Here is a 20385-nt window from a genome sequence, read left to right on the forward strand (position 1 = left end):
AGCTGAATTCACTAACCCGTGTTTGATCCAGTGTCTAATTAATTCCTTAAGTTCTTGTGTTTGTAGCAGCGAAGAGGAGAGAGGCTATACGGTATGTAAGGAGAGGGGATCTGTCTTTGAAGTGGTGTTCTGCAAATCTCTAGAGGACGACCAAGCCCGAGGCTGGACTCAGGCTGTGGGGAGAGAAGCAACAAGCACTTATCCACTGCGGGGCCAAAAATTGGGGCTCGCCATGGCCGTGTTTGCAACACGGAATTACCATTGTTATCTGTTTATCTGAAACAATATTTCCCATTAGAAATGCAATGTCCTAAAGCGGCAAAAGGTCAACATAGAAAAAGATTTAAAGTTTGCTTTGATTGAGACTGAGAGGCGAACAACAACTGAGCCTTTTCCAGCATTGTTTGGCCCTGCACTGGAATATTGGCTCTCAGCAGCACTGAAAACGAGATTCTGCAATTCTCTGCGGTATTCTCTTCCCTGTGCCCAACTAGCTAATGAACTATCAGCTATCTATCTTCATTCCACCCAGGGCACACTTGTCCTTCCCTGCAGACAGAAGCTGCTTCTTGGCAGGTCTTGCTGAGGGGAATCCAAACCTCCTGGCTCTGAAGTAAAGTGTGTTCGTCTCAAAGTCATTTCGAGGTGAAAAACAGAATTCAGTGCTGTTATTTCTATAGCTGCAGTCAGCACCATTGATATCTGTAAACATGAAACAACCTCATCCCAAAGCTAGACAGCACACGGCTGTAATCAGCTACGATGTTAGCAAAATACCAAATCCCAGGTTTCCATCATAGCAGGCTGCGCAGGGGTTTGGGGAGTAAATGACAGCTCAAGATTAATCTCACAAATAAAACTATTCATTTTGTTTTTAATTATCTTGAATTAGCCAATGAAATCGGCTGGACAAATGTTGGCAATATATGTTTCCGCAAACCATATGTTGCAACTTTCTATGTCTTTAGGTTAAATTCTCAAGTTGACGTTGTGATAAGGCTGTACTTATGCTCAGGTTAGGTTTGGACACAAAAACCACTTGGTAAGGGTTAAGAAAAGATTATGTTTAGCTTAAAATATCTGCTGTGGCACCCACAAACACTGTTGGAGAAGTCCCAAGGTCTTGTTAAAAGCACCCAGTTCTGCCGCCACAAACACAGCTGGATACGGTCCTAAGGTCTCCTTAAGATATGTAAAAATATGCCTAACTCCCCCACCGTTCCCTCCATCTCCAAATATGAAAGTCAGGTCATAAATATGTTGTTTGAACTTCATATGTGGAAATGTCAATATAGTGCATATGGGCAACTGGGCTGAAAACCTCAGTAAAAACCTGCTGGATCTTTCGTGTTGATTGATTTTTTTCGTTCATATTTCTTATGTGTATAATCCCAGTTCAAGACGAACAAGATATTCTGTCTGTTACACAATGTCAACATCAGCCGATTGATCACCCCCAGGTTAGCATGTAAACATGCATGATAAAAATGTACAGCAGGTATATTTTGACTGTCATAACAGAAAGATGGAAATGAATTCAAATGAATAAAAATGGTGTAAAAAATTGTAACAGCTCGGCTTCATTTAGGTGTGTTATAAAAGAAAGCTATGTCAGTGAGCTTGCATGCACAATGCCCTTGGCTAAATTTCTGCCTGATGGGTCAAAATGAGACAGGCTAAATCAATGTTGCATGTTGATATTCAGCATTTCACATTGCATCCCAGTCTCAAAGTACAGCTAAAGCTGCGAGGAATTATAATAGAATATTATATAATATCAGTTTTAGATGTTTCTTGTCAAGAACTATAGGGGATAAGGAGAAATACTGTTCTACTGATGATGCTGCTCAATTCAATTTCAGGAGACACCACTACTCATTCAGCCTCTTTGGATCATAACGTTGATACATTACTGAATAGACAAAAGGCCAGTAAAGAAATGGATATCAATTCATTTTACTCTGTGGTGTATTGAAGTGTTGGACGGACAAACACAAGGTAATCCAGAATGATGGCCTGTGATGGGATGAGGAGAGAGATTCAGATAATGGACATTTAAGGTGAAAAGATCATTCAATAAACCACTTGTACCATTCCTTCTTGTAGGCATAGGGTTATTTGACTCTTACTCACAGCAGACACCCCGACTTATCAATTGCATTCGTAATGGCCGCATTCCATTTGGGTATGTTTTCTATGAAAATCCCACAAAGTGCGTTAATTCCCAATTTCTTCACGGCAGACATATTTTACTTGTCAAATCAGAAGAAGCACAGCTGTGAACCATAAATGTTAACAAGGACTTGTTTCTATTACAGGTCCCAGTAAGCCATGTCAGTGAGTGAGCACACTCAATACCAGACTCCTGGAACCAGATCAACTGAATGGAACTCAGCCGTGACTAATCTTAGAAATTACACATGTGCTTTACCTGCTCTGAAAAGCTAAACGTCTCCCGTGAAAAGGGTGAATTGTGAGTAAGCCTGAACAAACAGTGAGCAAGCATGGACAATACCAGGAATCTGAAACTGAAGTGGCTATAGAGACTTCTGCCATCATTAATTTCCTTTTTTAAACACTTGTACTTTTCCAACTGTGACTATCAGCATGTGCCCAGAAAAAAGGTATATTACAATGTTGTCATTTTTTCTAAAGGGCCTAACAAAGCAACATTTTCAGCCATGTAAATCAGCCTACATGCCAAGAAAAGATATTATGAGAGTAACATTTTTACTAATATTCTGCTTTTAGGAAGCAGAAAACATACTTTTCAAGGATTTGTGTTTTCCAAAGCACCAGAAATCCATAATAACATAGATGGCATGTTATATCATTATTTTACAAAATAAATTAAAAAAGCAGATATTGCTGTGGAAAGGGAAAAACAAAACAAAGTCAATTCATGTTCTTCTGATCTAAAATATAGCTGATAAACGCTCAGGAGACTCACTGTACCACGGTGGTGTGAGGTCTCCAGTTGTAGGTAGATAGTTTTGTATGGACCATACCATCTTAACCCCTCAAAATCAAACCCTTAAAATCAACGATTTACTGAAATCACGTGGTATGCTATCTTACACAATGTTGAAATTGTCGCAAGAGTATTTTTTCTTTTACTTTCTATCCAGCACAAACGCCCCATTTTAACTTTTGTTCGTCCAGTTGCCCACACAGACCCCCGCTCTCTCTGGCAGTGGTCTGCTCCTCACTCCAGCTGATCGGCCCAGGATTCCCCGGTGGCTCTGTCCGTCGCTGCTTTTGACGGCTCCGGTGTCTCAACGTCGATTTAAACTGCTTTAATTTCACCGAGTCAGTGGCCGCTCGTGTCGGCAAATCGCTCCACGTCTAGTGGAACTCTGAAATACAATCTGGCCGTGGGTGTTGACTCTGTACTCGTAAAAGAAAAAAAGCCAGGGGATCTGAACGCAAATACGAGGCCCTCACTCCATCCCCGGATTCACCTGCTACGCGAAGAGCCTCACACGGAGGACCGACATGGGGGACACGGGGAGCGAGGGCAGCAAGCCCCCGAGCAACGTTAACGTTATACCCCCGCGCTGCCCCTGCGGTTTCTGGGGGTAAGTTTACCAGAAAAAAAACACTCTAAAAATGTCTTGTTTGCAGATGCTTTCTGTCTCAGCCAACAGCTAGCAGAGTCGCTAGCCACCAGCGTTAGCAGCTCAAACAGGGATGAGCTGCTTTTCTTGTTATTACCCCCCCTCCCCATTGTTTTGTAGCATTAGCTTCTAGCTAAACGCCAGCTGGCCTCGCTAACCTTCCCCGTGTGGAGGTAGAGTGCATGGGGCAGGAGTGTGGGATTAGCCCTGCAGGTAAGGTGGCAGGTGTGACAGCGCTAACAAACCGGCTGCTTTTAAAGTATTTATTTATAAATGAGGCCGTTTTGTAGGTAAACAACACGGAGCAGCTGTTGGACCTTAAGCTGGACATGGGTGGAAACTAGCACTGATGGTTTCACCATTCGGAGCTGAACAGCAGAGTTATGTGCTGATATGCTGACAACAAACGTGTCACACATACTCACATTTAGACTACAGTGTCACATTAACCCAGATACGTTGAGGTTTTTGTGACATTTATTAGCACTATTTCACGCGACTTGTCAGACAGGTGTCTCTGTTACCAGGCAATGACATTTAAGTCTTCTACATGTGTGCTAGACGTATTTAATACACATACAGGCCCACAGACTACATTTGTAGTGTTGATCATTATTTACTGTATACTTAAAAATACATTTTAAAGAATGTGATTAGAAATACACAGAGGTGCTTTAAATTGAAGTTAATTCACAGTTTCTTTACTCATTTGCTGGGTTAACCTAAAAGTCGCCATGAGCCAAGTTAGGCACCAAGGTCCAATTTAAGATAGAGGCTTGCTGTAGGCTATAGTGTTGTAAACATAGGACGCATAATGAAGTTGAGGTTTCGTGGCAGCCAGTGTACCAAGTCACGACTACATATTTATTTTCTAGATTAAGAGACGTGTTGGTATCATATACAGTGGATAAAGGTTTAAGAGAAAACTTCTTTTAGCAGAAAAAGATGCTTTGGATAATTTATAGTGATTAAATGTGTTATAGTTAAACAACTGTTACTGATATCTAAATTATTTTAATTCCCTGTTATTATTGGCATCAGCTCCAGCATTCTTTTATCAGCCAGACTCCTCATAAATGTTGTTTTCTTTCCCCATTATTATAATAAAAGCAACCAGAGCTGCCTTAGTACACTAAAGCACCCAATTCACTGCTTGATTGTATTAGGGAGTGATCTGTTTTGAGGTGACAGCTCACCCACTGACTGCTTGGATAAGCATGGAATTGATGTGAAACAAAAGCTGTTGTAATGTCAGTCACTGGATATACTTTTCCCCTGACAGACAAGAAACTTGAAACTTGAAATATTTTTGAATGACAGGAATATATGAAAATGTAATACTGCAGGTCAGAAAAATGTACATGGTATAATACCCTTCAATTTTCATACCACTTTATACCTTGAAAACAGTATACTGCTGCATGATGTGAGAGATGATTTAAAACATTTTAATTGATTTAATTGAAAAACGCAGAACATGGGTCTGCCGCAGTGAAGACAAAGCCTCTGTACATGGGACGCCCGCTCTACCAAGTGAGCTAAATGGCAGCCCGTGACAATATATTTGTACGTTATACAGTAGTAGTATTCTGTATGTTAAACTAGGCTCACCACACACTGTAGGCACTGATTAACTCTAGTAGACACAAAACTGTGACCCATTTCATTGTCTGGATAGTCTGATGGACCAGTGTTCATCACATGCATCCTTCACAGTGGCATAATAAATTGATTGGGTGATTTTCAGAAATGTAATCAACATTAATTTTAGATCAGTTAAAAAAAAAAGCCCACCTACTGCACCATGCATCGTAATTTTCTGTGATAGTAAACTGAATATCTTTTCAAATGCTGGTCAGACAAAATAGGATCTTTTGGATAACAAAAGGTAGCATATTTCCCAATTTAATGACTTTTTATAGACCATACAGTTGATCAGCTAATTAACCAAGCTGTTAAAGGCCAAGCTGAACCTGCCTTTTCTCCCTGAATTTGATGGACCAAAACTAATGTTGCAGTCAGGCAGCCCCTGTCAAAATGTCAAATTTATGATCAAGTAGCTGACATTGAAAACTTTAAGGAAGTTTGAAGAGTTTTCAGTGCAAGCTGTGATGTTATACTTCACCACAAGATGGGCTACAAAACAACAAAAAATGTATCAGGTTAGCTTTGAGTACACTATATTGCCGAAAGTACTTGCTCACCTGCCTTGACTTGCATATGATACATCCCATTCTTAATCCATGGGGTTTAAATGACGTGGTTCCACCCTTTGCAGCTATAACAGCTTCAACTCTTCTGCGAAGGATTCCCACAAGGTTTAGGAGTGTTCATGGGAATTTTTGACCATTCTTCCAGAAGCGCATTTGTGAGGTCACATACTGATGTTCGACGAGGAGGCCTGGCTCACAGTCTCCGCTCGAATTCATCCCAAAGGTGTTCTATTGGGTTGAGGTCAGGACTCTGTGCAGGCCAGTCAAGTTCATCCACACCAAACTCTCTCGTCCATGTCTTTATGGACCTTGCTTTGTGCACTGGTGCACAGTCATGTTGGAACAGTAAGGGGCCATCCCCAAACTTCCCTCAAAGTTGGGAGCATGGAATTGTCCAACATCTCTTGGTATGCTGAAGCATTCAGAGTTCCTTTCACTGGAACTAAGGGGCCAAGCCCAGCTCCTGAAAAAACAACCCCTCCACCAAACTTTACACCACTGTATCCGACGCTTTGCAATGCACTTGCTGATGTATAGCTTGGATGCAGCCATGGAAACCCATTCCACGAAGCTCTCTACGCACTGTTCTTGAGCTTATCTGAAGGCCACATGAAGTTTGGAGGTCTGTAGTGATTGACTCTGGCGTACCACTTCATGGCTGAGTCGCTGTCGTTCCCAATCACTTCCACTTTGTTATAATACCACTAACAGTTGACTGTGGACTATTTAGGAGAGAGGAAATTTCACGACTGGACTTGTGGCATCCTATCACAGTACCACGCTGGAATTCACTGAACCCCTGAGAGCGACCCATTCTTTCACTAATGTTTGTAGAAACAGTCTGCATGCCTAGGTGCTTGCTTTTATACACCTGTGGCCATGGAAGTGATTTGAACACCAGATTTCAATTATTTGGATGGGTGAGTGAATACTTTTGCCAATATAGTGTATATCCATTAAACTGCCATTTACCTGTAACGCCCCATAGAACATGTCTCCTTATGAGGTGATACATTTAGAAGTACTTCATGAATACTTGCACACATTCCTAATTGATAAAATGTGTGATATAATCTGACTTTATTAGTTGATAGCGGTTGCCAGGATGTGTCATTACACTGTTGACCAGAACACAATGCATTGTGAGATATTGAGGATACACTGAGCAAAAGATGAGGCACTGATACTGTCCTTGAATTTTTGTTAAAAGCAGGAAGAATTTCTCATCTGTGTTTTGAATAGGGACCGTGCTTGTTGCCTGGTTATGAATGATTTGATGAAGCACTACAGCACTGGAGTGAGACTCCAATAGGCTTTGTTGTGAAATGTGTGTGGGTCTTTGGATCACCTGTAGGACACAAGGACTGTTATGTTACATTATTAGGTTCTGAATGGAAAAGAAATGGGAATCGGTAGGAATCACCTGCAAGCTGTTTTGTATGCTGCAGACTTGTCAGCATGATGTATGACAACATTTGCAACACAAGTTCATTCAGGTTGTTGCATAGCATCAGTGCGATCGCCTCTCACGCGTCTCTTTCATACAGTTTGACTTCCACAGGTCTCCTTCTGCCTAAAACTTGTTTTTCGAAGATGCACATCCAGGTGCACAATGGATCTGTTGTGATTGCACCGTGGCTTTTAAAGCATAATTGCATCTGACATTTCAGCAAGAGTTTAATGTTGGAACGTCCTTTTGTTGTGTATCCCTGTGAGCAGAAGGCTTGATTGTCTCAAAAAGATCTTTGACAGGGAGGGAAAGAAAGCCCTTTTGTTCTCAAATCTGGTGTCAGACAGGTGACTCTGTGCCTCTTAATGTTGATCCTGCTGCAGAGTGCTTTTTAGTAAAATCAAAAAGCTGGATTGAGCATATTTGGCAGAGCTACACTCAATGTGGCTTATGCAGTTCTTTCAGAATGTAGAAAAGGACACTGAATGCCTTCTTGCCGTGAATATTTAGGCCTTTACATTCAGAGATATTTAAGAGACTGGAACCAGTTGACACAGCACCTCATGATTAACATCATCTTTTGTGTAGTTGTGTTAAGTTTTATCCCTTGAGCAGACCTTGAGTACAAATAGTTTGGGTAGCCAAAATATGGTTTACATCATATACAGCCTGTCCTGTTTTCGGTTAACTGTGTGGGATACAGGAGAGGAAAAAGGAGATTTCTCAAGGCTATTACAGTAATGCTGAAAAGCCCTAAAGATTTCTGTTTTCAACACTATAGAGAATACTGAATGAGTCAAGCAGCTGCTTTATCAGTTAATCTATCAACTAGCCCTACACTGCTTTTCATATGAATGTTTCAGATCAATAGAAGCAGAGTTTCTTCCAGTGAATTGCAAACCCTGAAGGCCTGCCGGGTATAAGTCGACATGCATTCAGGGCAAATCGATTTTTAAAATGTTGGTTAATAACAAGATGATGATGGAGGAAAAAAAAAACAGAACTGCCAACATTTTCCCAGAGTCCAAATTGACGTCTTCAGATTGCTTCTCTTGTCCAAACAACAATCCAAAAAGCAAAGACTCTTCATTTACTGTCATCAGTGACAAAGAAAAGCAGCTCATTCAAACATTTAAGAAGCTAAAACCAGGAAATGTTTGACACTGGTACTTGAAAAACTATTGAGGGGAATTAATTGATTATCAAAACAGTTGGCAAATAATTTTCTTTCAATCACCAAACTGATTAATCAACTAATAGTTGCAGCTCCATACATATGTGGACCTGCAGAGTGTAATCTCCGGGTTGGTGAGCACTTCTCTGTCGCTATTTTATTCCACATCCGTAAGTGTTTGTCTAATAACTATTTCAGTGATGTGTGTGGGTGACAAAATGTCAGTGCATGTTCTCTATTAACAATCTTCTATCTGTATTTAGGAAGTCATTTTTAATTTCACTGCTTGTGTCACTCAAACTGCAGCACGAAGGCGACAGAGCCCATCTTCCTGTCTGTTCCAATCAGATGCTCTCATTAGTAACAGCAGTGGGCCAGCCAAGAAATAGCCTGATTGTGTGCACTTCACCAAGCTTAACAAGCATGCATCAGTTTCTTTCCCCGCATGTTATTTCCTGCGTTTTCTTACCTCTTGTAATTCCCTAATTAATCAGTGATTTGATTACCTCTGATTTGAAAAGTCGACAGCAGGATGTGACTCGTTGTTTACCCAGCATCGGCTTCCTCTCTACCTGTGTCCCGTGTTGATGATTCCCCTCTATCCTTCATTCTTCTTTCCTCTTTTTTTCTTTTATACCCAAGACCACACACACACACACCAGCAGACTGACGGACAGTCGTCAGGTTGACTGCAGCTGACCCTACATTTAGAAATGAGGACAAAGGTGTGCAACGAAGCACCCAAAATAAATAGAATGTGACTGATAGCAGCGACCGTCACGCTCGGTGCGCAGACAGCAAGGACGAGGGCTGGAGAGGAAATGAGAGGAGCCCTCTCAGAGGAAAGCCAGAGCCATCTGTTGTGAAAGAGTTGTGCCACTGAAATCGGCAAAGGCTTCAGTGATCAACCCTGTAACGACAGCGATTTCGAAAACAATCTTTATCCACGATGAGGAAGGGAAAAGTACGTTTAGGTAGCAGATTATTTTCCTCTGTTGAAATCCATGAGTGATTCAGCTACTAGAGGCCAATGTAGCTGGTAAAGAGGGGAAAGTTGATGAAGTTTGTGATATTCTCCATTCATGTCTCTAAGAACAGTTGAGTGGGTGTCATGTCGGATGTGTGCATTTGCCAACGCAGGCTGGTTGCTTTCAGATTTCTGTGGTAAATCAACCATTTGTTTGCAAAATCAAGCCAAAGCACAAACCACCACCTTCTCCTCTATTGGTATCACATTGTCAGAGTCGGTGTTTGTTACAAGATATACAACAGGCAAAATGATATTCCTGACAAATCTATATGAAAATGCATTCAAGACCAAATGAAAGATGACTTTCTTGCAGCTCACTTTTAAAGCTAAATTAGGTAAATTTGATCAAGGGAGGGGGGGGGCTCATTTGGAAATTGCTTGATGTCGAATCAAAATGACCTCTCTGCATCTGTAATAACATTAAGAGTGTTTACTGTCTGCAACTTGAAGAGCCTTGGAGATCCGTTAAATAAGCGTATGGCTTTTAATTTCTACTTGGTAGTTTAATATTTAATGTCCCTGTATAGGTTGCAGGATGTACAGAAAAAAAAAGTCACACCTCAGCTAAGGCAGCCTCCAAGCTTGACTAGAACTTAGCCCCTGATAGCTTCATACATAGCAGCTTTGGATCCAGTGAATAATTTAATACTGGAGCCTGGATCGCACTATTCATCTTTTTTTCCCTACCACAATCCCAGATGAGAAATAGAGATGAGAAAGTCTCAGCCTGGGACTCGGGGTCATGGAAACACGTTACTCTTGCCGTATGGAGACCCACCAGCAAAAAGCGCTTGCATATCTTTTGGAACTCTTTATACAAGCAATTTTACTCACACATTCCCCCTTCTCTGCTCTTTTCCTCAGGTCGAGCAAAACTATGAATCTCTGCTCAAAATGTTTTGCAGGTAAGCTCTCACGTTTGTGTGCTTGTTTGGTCGCCCGATCTTGTGTCTTATCGTAGACTTGCGTAGAGCAAGCCGGGGGTCAAAGACTGACCTCACTTCTGTAGCTGTTCTGGAGAGACGGGCCTTGAAGTTATGAAAAGTGGTGAAAAAGTCTGAAAAAGAAAATCGGGAGGGGAACATGCAGTGATATCCTCACCCATAACTCTATTTACTGTACAGATTGTTATGTAGTAGTTTTAAGAAAAGATCATTTCAAACTGCATTTTACCATTTTTACCTCCGCTATAAACTGTATACCTTGCCCGTCTCCAACTGGAAGTTGACATTTTTGTTGGCATTTGCATAAAAAAAACCAGGAAGCAGTAACTGTTTATGACAAAAAGGTGAGAGATTTGTCCTTTGTAATTTATGACTCTTTAGAAACCTTCGAGCGTGGGACTTTTGCTCAAGTCTCAGTCAGGCTATTGTTTAGCCTCTGACAGAAACAGTGAGTAGAAAACTGTCCATTTACACAATAATGAATTAACTGTAACATGGTACAACTGTCTGTAAATGAAACTGAGCATCGTCCAAAGATGCAACCAAGTGCCCCCTATGCCACACTTGCTTGGCCTACTGCCCAAGTTAACGACCCCTTCACGCCCCAGATCTGGTAATCTCTCTCTTTTTTTCCCCACAGACATTCAGAAGAAACAGCCAGACGATGATTGTGCTTCAAAGGCCTCCTCGAGCTCCAGCAGCAGCCAAGCAGACATATTCTGTAATGACACAAACAGCAGCATTAGTCAATCACTGATGTCGGTGCCTAACACATCAGAAGAACCTTCGCCAGAAGAGACGGCGGCGTCATCTCTACCTGCTCAGGACGGTAAGACAGCAGTTTATCGCCCAAGAATGAATCGGTTTCCTTTTCTTCTCACATACTGCCGTGACCTCTTTATTTGCTCTTTGTGAGTGACTTTCCTTGGGCCATTGTTCACTGAGAGATATTATTTGCCCTATTTTTTGTTGAACCCATGATGAGTAGATAGTTCTTTTCTGAAGTGTACAACTTAAAGGGAATGTAATGTGTGTGTTTAAATACAAATATTAGTAGTCAAAAACCACTACAAACACTTAAAAGTTTAAGTTGAGAGTGTCTCTTCCTGGAGAAGACTGCTACTTGTTTCTGCCAACCGAAGCAGGAGCAGCTGCAGTGCTCCTGCCCTGGCTATATTTGTCCTCATGGCACAGATAGAGAGAATGATAGGAAAGGTTATCCGTTCAGAAGTGAAGGTTTTAGGAGGACACCTACAATTGCCAGAGCATCGGTCATAGCTGTGCGGTGACAGGGTTATTTGTGGAGGCCGATACAGGACAGGACAATAAAGTGGCTACCAAGCAGATGTGTGGAACTGGTGAAAATTTCCCCACAGCAGCCTGCTCTTCTGTTAAGGTAGTGGTAGTTTCAGTGATGCACATGATCATGTGATGCTGATTTTTAGATAGAAACCCTTGCCGAACTGTAATTCACACACAAAAATTCCTTCACTGATGAACCATCATGATAAAACTTCCACTTGTCCAGTCGTTAAGTTCAGTAAGCAACCCTTTTAAATGAATAACTGATTATCCATCAACCATAGCTGTACTTTAAGATAGATGCCAGGACTCCGAGCTGGAACCTTAATGTATCAGAATTAACAGAAATTAATATTACTAAGAGTGAAGAAGTAAAACTACTACTACCTGAATAAATGCTGAATATAACTATTCTAGGAAAAGTCCAGTTGTATTTAAGTTATAAATACAATGACTGCAGTATATATTCAAAAAGTGAAAGTCTTCACATTTGTCTGATGAATTTTCAACAAACTGTTTTACCTGTATCAGTTTTGTATCAGTCGTCTCTTGGCTGGCTTCAAGTCTGCACACATGCACGCTGCCAGCTCCCCGTCGCAGATATCTATCACAGTCCCTTTGAAAAAACAGGCTCGCTGCATAATAAAGGATTCCACACTCTCCAGTCATGGTCTTTTTTATCCTGCTACCGTGTGTAGAAAAGGGTAGTGCGGTATCCGGGCAACCACTAGACGACTCACTATCAGCTCCTCTGGCTTTTTACGATTATAAACTGTTTTCCTTTTCAGGGCAACCCGACACGTGACCTAATCTGTCAATCAGTTGCAGTTTAGCTTTTTTTTTTTTTTTTACACGTCTGCTTGGCTTCTTTACGAGTTCTATTTTTGGAGTATGTATGTGTGGAAGTGTGTGCGTGGTATGTGTTGTATAAATGTAAGGATTTTATTCGACATTGTGCTATTGTATTCTCTCTTTTTTCTTAGATGGTTTATTGTTGAAATATTTCTTTGTCTGTTCTAAATCATCACATCGAGCAGCCTTTTTAATATTCTTCCCAACAAAGTCTCAGAAGAAGGAAACCAATGTCTTTATGTCCTCTCTCCTCTTTAATATTACTTTTTCACCTCTCTTTCTCTTCCTTTTGCTGAATTTGTCTCTCTTTTCAGAAGTATCCAGCACAGACGCCGTCTTCAGTTCACTCTCCACTCCCACAAAACGCTCCTTTGAGTCAGGTACGCCTCAGCTCTGCCATTGTGATGTCCATTACTGTGTCTGCTTGTCATGTCCACTTAAGGCATTGGATCAGAGGACGCTGTGACTTCATTGACATTGAATTAATCTCAAAAGGGCCAGGTTAATGGTTCCTCCGGTGGAAACCGCAGAGGGGGAGGATAGTTTGGATGCAATAGCATGATGCAAATGTGAAGCCTATCATTTGGTTGCTATGTGAATGCTGGCAACATATATGCAGTATTTACAAAGAATTAACCGGACATTTGATAAAAAAGATTAAGAATAATAAAGGTCAAAAAGAAAGGAGCGTTGTAGCTCAGTGACTATCACAACAAGAAGGTCCTGTGTCTGATTCTACAAATTCAAGAAATGGACTTCAGATCAAAACTGAAACACGCGCATGCGAGCACACAAAAGCATCATGAGCGCCACTGAACAAGTCGAACGAGACGGGTGCAGACTTTCTTCTTGTGTAGATTTTCCCCTTATGGAGCTTTCACCTCCACACACGTGAGCACTCGCACATGACTTAAGACAACTGCAGAGCAGGCAAGGTTCAGCGATGGTGTGTGAACATGTTGATCCCTTGTCTAATGCTGCCGGATAATGCGAGCACACACATGCACACACAGCGGCTCAGTCGACGTTTCACATATGACAGTGTCTCTAAATGGTGCGCTCTGTGTTTCAGTCAAAGCTCGGATACACTTTGACTTTGCTCTGTGCAACGTGTAACACGTCTGAATCAGTTAACAGCCCTTGAATGTTGTTTTGAAGCGCATTTCAATTTGTCGTGTCGGTCTGTGTAAATTGGCCACAGAGTTTCACCAGGATAACATAAGGCAGGCAGGCAGTTTTCTTTTTTTTCTCTTCCTTTTTCTGCATCATGCACTTGCACATGTACAGACACACACACACTCACACATACAAGGGGATCGATGGGGCAGGCTAGGGGGATCTGGCTGCTCAGCTTGGCCTAGTTCTCAGAGATTTATTGAGCGCTGATCAGCATTCGGCTGGACTGGGGAAAAAGTCTGCAGGATTGATGAGAAAAGCCGAGTTTAAATTCCAGCCATCTAGTGGAACTCGCCGCATGCTCTTCCAGTCTCATGTGCTGGGTCGACTGTTTACTAATGCAGGACGAGCATTAATCCCCGAAACGCCTCTTTTATTTAAGAGGTGCTTTTGTTCCGGCGTGCCATCGTCTGTTCTCTCACAGTTGCAGGTCACATATAAATCAGACATGACGTCTTTATGATTTAAATGAAAGTTGTTATGAAGAGTCATCGAATGTCTTAAGTTTTTTTCTCTTGAAATTCCAGTCAAAGCTTCTGCCCTGCACACACAGCAGATGAATGCCTTTTGGATTATTATGTGGGTAGGGGAGTAATAAAAAGTGGAGAAGGTTTGGCTGCAGCTATATTGTTAGATTAATTATGTAAAACCATTTCTAGCAGGTCGATTAACCTTCATTTGCTTTTGTGTCTGTCTGCAATAGAAAACTGACTTCTTCATAGCTGTCTCTGCCTTTTCATACATTTACATCTTAAATAATAATAATAATTTCAGGTTGCTAATAAGTCATTGTTCACATACTGGCTTCAATAGACTATAGACAGATGGGAGACAGGTGTAAATTGAATAGAGTATTAGGAAATATAATAAAGATGTCTAATACACACTATTCAGCTATCAAGGTTTTACTGTTTTATCTAGTATCTAGCTCCAGACTTCATCAACAATGTGTCCAGACACTCATGCTTTTGTGAAAAGTACAAAACATGAAGTATAAAACAAACTAATGACTGACAAACTAATAACAAAAGCCTGTGCTTACTTGTGTCTTCAGCTTCAGAGTCAGAGAGCGACGTCTCACCCGAGAAGCGAGCGAGAGTGGGTGAGGTGCCGGAGGGCGAGGAGTCCTCGTCGTCATTTTCGTCCGCATCATCATCATCATCCTCGTCTCGCAGCGGCTCCAAACAGCGGAGCCGCAAACGTTGCCATCGCTGCCAAACCAAACTGGAGCTGGTACAGCAAGAGCTGGGTTCCTGTCGCTGTGGTACGACAATACACCTCTACACACACGTAAAACATACATCAGTGCACATGACTGGAACATGCACAGGCTCGCACACACATTCAATAGTGGTAGCTGACATAAAAGACCTGGGCTGAACTCCCTGCATGTGCACAAAGTTATAAATGAGTTTTTCTTCGGTTAATATTGGCCTCATAAATACACGAAGACGTCTTGTTTGTGAACTTGTTGACAGTTCAGTAAATTTCTCATCCAGTGCGGCGGAAAATGCATCAGCTACCTTTGCGTGTGTGTTTGTGTGTTGACAGAAATGTCAATGACCAGAGTGCTTTCGGTCGCCTTAGGGGACCATTACAGAAAGCCTGAATGTTTCACATTGCACATAAAACATAAGCCAATTACCACGAACACTAATGCAGTTTAAACCAATACTTGGCTTGCTAATCAACTTGTTTGCATACAAATTAAAGTACTTAAAAAGTCACAGCTCTTCACAGCTTAAAGACCATCTGCTTAAACCCACGCAATAATTTCTAAATTGGAAATTGACTCGCCTGTTTCTTCCACCAGGCGCTGCTTAATGCATGGGCTGTCTGTCCTTAATAGTCCAATGCTTACTATGAAAACACGCTCTTTACAGACTGAAGGGGAAATGGTGGCAATTATAGTGATTTCTGACTATTGCAGTAATTGCAGATTACTTTGCTAATGGTTCTGAAGAATGTCTCACAGTGTAAGCCAAGAAGGTCTGATAATGAGATGAAAGCACAAACGCTTTTCAGAGTTTAAATGGAGGGAAGAAGGGGTAGCTCCAGCGGAATATCTGATCCAGTGTTGTGACACTCTGTAGATATCTGCTGTTACAGCTTACTCTTCACATGAATGCTATAGTCAGCATGGGAGTGTGATACAGAGTAAAAACTGTTCCCTATTATATATTATGTTTTTTATTTAATATAACATTTATCACACATTTAGCAGATGCTTTTGTCCAAAGCGACTTACAGCATCTCATACATACATTTATACAATGATGGCGGTGGCTGAGGTGCCGACCAGCACTTCAGTAGCAGTTTGGGGTTCAGTATCTTGCCAAAGGACACTTTGACATGCAGACCAGGGGAATCGAACCAGCGACCTTCTTATAATAAGACGATGGCTCTGCCCCTGAGCCACAGCCGCTGTATTACTGGTACATTAATGTGTATGGGGATTTCAGAAGAATTTACTCAACAGTTAAAGGAATATGTAATCCTCCAGTTAAAAAAATCGCCACATTTTGAATAACACCTGATTTGCATTAGAAAGTTAGCGTAAACATTTTAATCTTTACTCAAGTAAAGTACAAGTACCCCAGATCCGTACTTGAGTAAATGTACTTAGGTACATTCTTCCACAGATGGCTGTAAATGTGGTTTGTTCCAAGTCAGAAGTATTTACCAGTGAGTGTGACCAGGCTTCAGCTATAAGGCCAAAATTCAACATTATGCAAATTAAATCAGCATTATCTCAATACTGATGTGTTTAATTTTTTTACTTTCTACACTGAACGTGGCTCCAGCGTGAAAAAACGAAAAAACAAAAAAGTGTGAAAGTAAGCTGTTGTATTCATAGTTTACAGTAGGTCGAGTAAATTATCACTTAGTCGTACCATACATTATAATCGTAGAATGGCTGCAATCCATTTGGCAGCGGCGGGGATGGTGAAAACCACTTCAATAATTAGCCAATTAATAAACGTCCTTACAACAATAACTGTTTATATTTAAAAGGGTGTGTGTGTGTGTGTGTATGTGTGTCTTTTACAGCTGCCCGTACTCTTGTTTTCATTTTTACCTTTTTAGATAGAATAAATATGCAAGACAGCTTAGATTTAATGCATTCAAAATGTTGAATACTTGAGACTCACTGTACACACAGGGGGTTTTAGCATATTACCCCAAAGCATTTCTCGAATCACTAAATGTCCTTCCAGCTCATTTATGTTTTAAAACCTTGATTCGCAGTGAAGTTACAAAAACCTCAACCAGCAGGGCTGGGTGGAGAATATCTGATTCGGGGTGTCTAATGTGGGAATTCAACCAAATGACAGTTTGTTATTTCTAACTTTGTGAGAGTAGCGCAGCGAAAGGGATCTGAATGTTTTAGAAGTGGGTGCATTTAAATTTGCAGCAATTGTTTTCAGGCAGCTAAACTCTTCTGCTATTGGCTGTTCTAGAGGGAATCATGTTTGTGTGTGTTTTTGTTTTTTGCATTTGGAATACATTGATATGTATTTGCTAGAAACATCCCTTTTTAAAGACCCGAATGTTACACAACTTTCTCCCTTTTCCACTCCGTTTGTGTGCGCCGTAATCACAGAGGTTATAATTGCTTAGCAACCAGCTGTCAAACTGGGCTTTTAATCACCGCTCATTGAATGCCAGCAGTGTTATTATGTGTATTAATGAATGAATTGAAGACGATGAGAGCTAACGAGCTTCTCTGAGCTTATCGAGCCTCCTACAGTGGCAGGGCCTTTTGTCGAGAGCGCTACAGTAGAGACAGAGAGTCAATGAGAGAGATGAGGGTTGTCTGCCTTTGTTCAGTGGATTCAGAAGAGGAAGCTATCAACCGGAATGTCTTCTTTGGTTGCCAGACCTTTTACAATGGCGCGGCTGCAGAGCTTTAAATATTATCTGCCCTTGGCTGTTTAAAAGGAAGGCTGGTGTATTTGAAGGGAGGTTATTATCGTGCACAGTATTTGTTGCTTTTGTATGGATTGTAGTGGTTTTCAGAAATTAGCCTTCATGTGATATGCTTACCGAGATGTTTATATATCTTGTGTCACAGTGATATTTGTACATCTGCCGAGCCAAGACTTAACCAGTCTCCCTCTCTTCCACCCACCCTCCAGGTTACGTCTTCTGTATGCTCCACCGGCTCCCGGAGCAACACGAGTGTCTGTTCGACCACCTGGGCCGTGGTCGCCAGGAGGCCGTCCTCAAGATGGTCAAGCTCGACCGCAAGGTGGGCCGCTCATGCCAGCGCATCGGTGAGGAATGCTCCTGAGCGACTTTCCCCCACCCCTCCTCGAATCTCGGTGTTCAGACAGTGTCTTAGCACTAACAGGGATTACATAATTATTTTTTTTTTTCTCCTTTCATTTTTGTTTTTTCAAGATTTTTTCCAGGATTTTTTGGATACAAACCTCCACTTTTTTTTCTTTTTTTAAATTATGCTCGCTCCTTTTTTTGGGGGGGAAAATCCCACTATTACTCCTGTTGTATTCTGCTTCTGTTGGCTTGATCATATCCCTGCTGCTAAGATGCCTTTTTGGGGAAAAAAAAAAAATCCAAACCCAGGAATGACAGAACAATAAAGAGCAAAGGAAATACAGAATTTCTTCACTTACTCGCGAGCTCCTGGCTACACACGAGTGAGCAGAGTAAGAATGAATAAAAGGACGAAGAGAAGAAATACGACGCTTTATACAAATGTTTGTCTTGGAAGCCAGTTTATGACTAAACTCCTTACCTCAAAAGAAGAGAAGAAAAAAAGAACGACGAGGCAGAGGAGGATGAAGGGGTGGTTACCCAACCTGTGCTCTTTACCTCAAAATCAGACAGAGCTGCTTTGTTCTCTGAGACGAGCATGGACCGAGCTAGTCAGCCTCAGTTTAAGTCAGTGTCTTACTCTCCTGGCCGTCCACTTCCCCCTAAACTTTTAGAAACACCTGTTAATCATCGACCTCAGGTTATCAGGATATCAAAGCCCAATCTTCACCTTCTACCCCCCCCCCCCCCCCAAGAACTTGCATCCTTCTCTTTTCTACCGCTGGACACCCTTTGCTCCACTATTTGTTTGTTTGCTCCGAAGGCATTTTTGCTTTGTTGAGGACGCCACCACGGCTAATGAAACTGGGCTGAACGTGTAAATCCACCTTTAATTTTAGGTGGGAGTGAGCTGGTTGTCTTCGGATTGCACACGGATCCGTCTTCACCTCTGGGATGCGATTGATCAGGACTCAATTTGTTTGCGGATTTTCTCTGTCTTCCTCTTCTCTGCTCGGTCTTTCCCTCCTTTTTTTTTTCCCCCCTCCACAGCCCTCCCACATGAAGACATGTCCTCTTCACACACACACACACACACACACACACACACACGACTCTTTTTCAGCGACGCGTGGATTACGCGCGCTGGACAAAACGCCAGGAAGACGACATTTACAATACGCGACGTGCATTAAAGTGTGCACACGATGCACGATCGGACCTAAAATGACTGCTTTCTACACGTCCACACATCATTATGCTTTTTTTGTGAATACACACTTCTCCTGTCGTTTCGCGTGCTCGGCTGTTGTTCACATTGAGCACGAGCAGGCAGAAACGTTCGCTGTACAGGTCGAGTTCGGACTGAAGTTGAGAAGGTTCCTGTTTTAAAATGGGTGACGGTTGTTAAAAGTTCAGGTTTACTCGTAATGTCTTAGGCCCTCATTTCAGTTATCCACATTTCTAAGGTGGTACGTGGCGCCAGCTTTGATACGAGACTTCATATTGTTTGGGTTTTTCACTCCTTGGATCAGTGCGTTAACATGTTTCCAGTCACAGCTAGCACGACGAGCTCACGTGCTTTCTCCTCCTCCCGCCCTTTCACCATCCTTTTCTCATCTTCCCCCGTATTGATTGCTCTATTTTTTTTTTTCCCCTTCCCCTCTGCTCCCTCCTGCCCCCTTCCCTCTTTTCTCGCTTCAGACGAGGGAGGTGGCTGCCGGGGTGAGCAGAGCGCTGAAAGTTTAAAAATCAGCAAATAATTACCCTCCAAACGTTTTCCTGGTGGACTGTGGGAGGAATAAACAGAAGATGAATAATGAATGAATATTCTGTATCTTAAAGAAAAACCTTATTTAACCCCTTTTTGCTTTTCACTTACACTTTAGTGTAGAGCCGCTTATTTTTTCTTCTACTTGGTTGTAATGTGGTTACGGCAACTGGAAGATCAACGTGGAAAAAATTCAATATTTTTGTTTCCATTGCTTTTCTTTTGGCTTCCCCTTTCCAACCTTTTCTTTTATCGAGAAAGAATAAACTGGATAGATAAAGTTTAAACATGTCTCGTGTACTTATTGATACGATGGAGGGCAACATGAGCGACTGTTGGGGGAGGGTTTCCTGTTTCATCTTTTTCCTCAAACTTGGATTATGCACTTTGCTCGTAGGAAGTCTGGACGTGGGATGAACACGTACACGTTTCGCATAATGTGCATTTCTACTGACTGCATGTGTGAGGTGAGGGTTTGGTCGAGAGTCGAAGCTTCTTCGTGACATCGAGTTGGCTCTCTGCCACGTCCTAACATCCTGCCAACCTGATGTAAATGTCTGATTACCGCTCACAAGGGCTGC

At 41.8% G+C, this 20385-nt stretch overlaps 1 protein-coding gene across 1 annotated transcript; it reads left to right on the plus strand.

Moving 5' to 3' along the window:
• Positions 1-3197: 3197 nt before the first annotated feature.
• On the plus strand, positions 3198-20091 carry LOC115580675 (AN1-type zinc finger protein 3-like). Its single transcript, XM_030415254.1, has 6 exons — positions 3198-3578; positions 10349-10389; positions 11069-11257; positions 12897-12962; positions 14813-15022; positions 17898-20091. Exons 1-6 carry the CDS (start codon positions 3496-3498, stop codon positions 18050-18052), a joined length of 744 nt encoding a protein of 247 aa, XP_030271114.1. The 5' UTR covers positions 3198-3495; the 3' UTR covers positions 18053-20091.
• The last annotated feature ends 294 nt before the right edge of the window (positions 20092-20385 follow it).

Source organism: Sparus aurata, chromosome 4 (assembly GCF_900880675.1).
Source record: "Sparus aurata chromosome 4, fSpaAur1.1, whole genome shotgun sequence".
Taxonomy (NCBI): domain Eukaryota; kingdom Metazoa; phylum Chordata; class Actinopteri; order Spariformes; family Sparidae; genus Sparus; species Sparus aurata.

Bases quoted from the DNA above. Each gene is read 5' to 3' on its own strand.
- LOC115580675 (XM_030415254.1), top strand. From the start codon at position 3,496: ATGGGGGACACGGGGAGCGAGGGCAGCAAGCCCCCGAGCAACGTTAAC. The intron at 10,390-11,068 runs GTAAGCTCTCAC...TTTTCCCCACAG, and splicing joins CTGCTCAAAATGTTTTGCAG to ACATTCAGAAGAAACAGCCA. The intron at 12,963-14,812 runs GTACGCCTCAGC...TTGTGTCTTCAG, and splicing joins AAAACGCTCCTTTGAGTCAG to CTTCAGAGTCAGAGAGCGAC.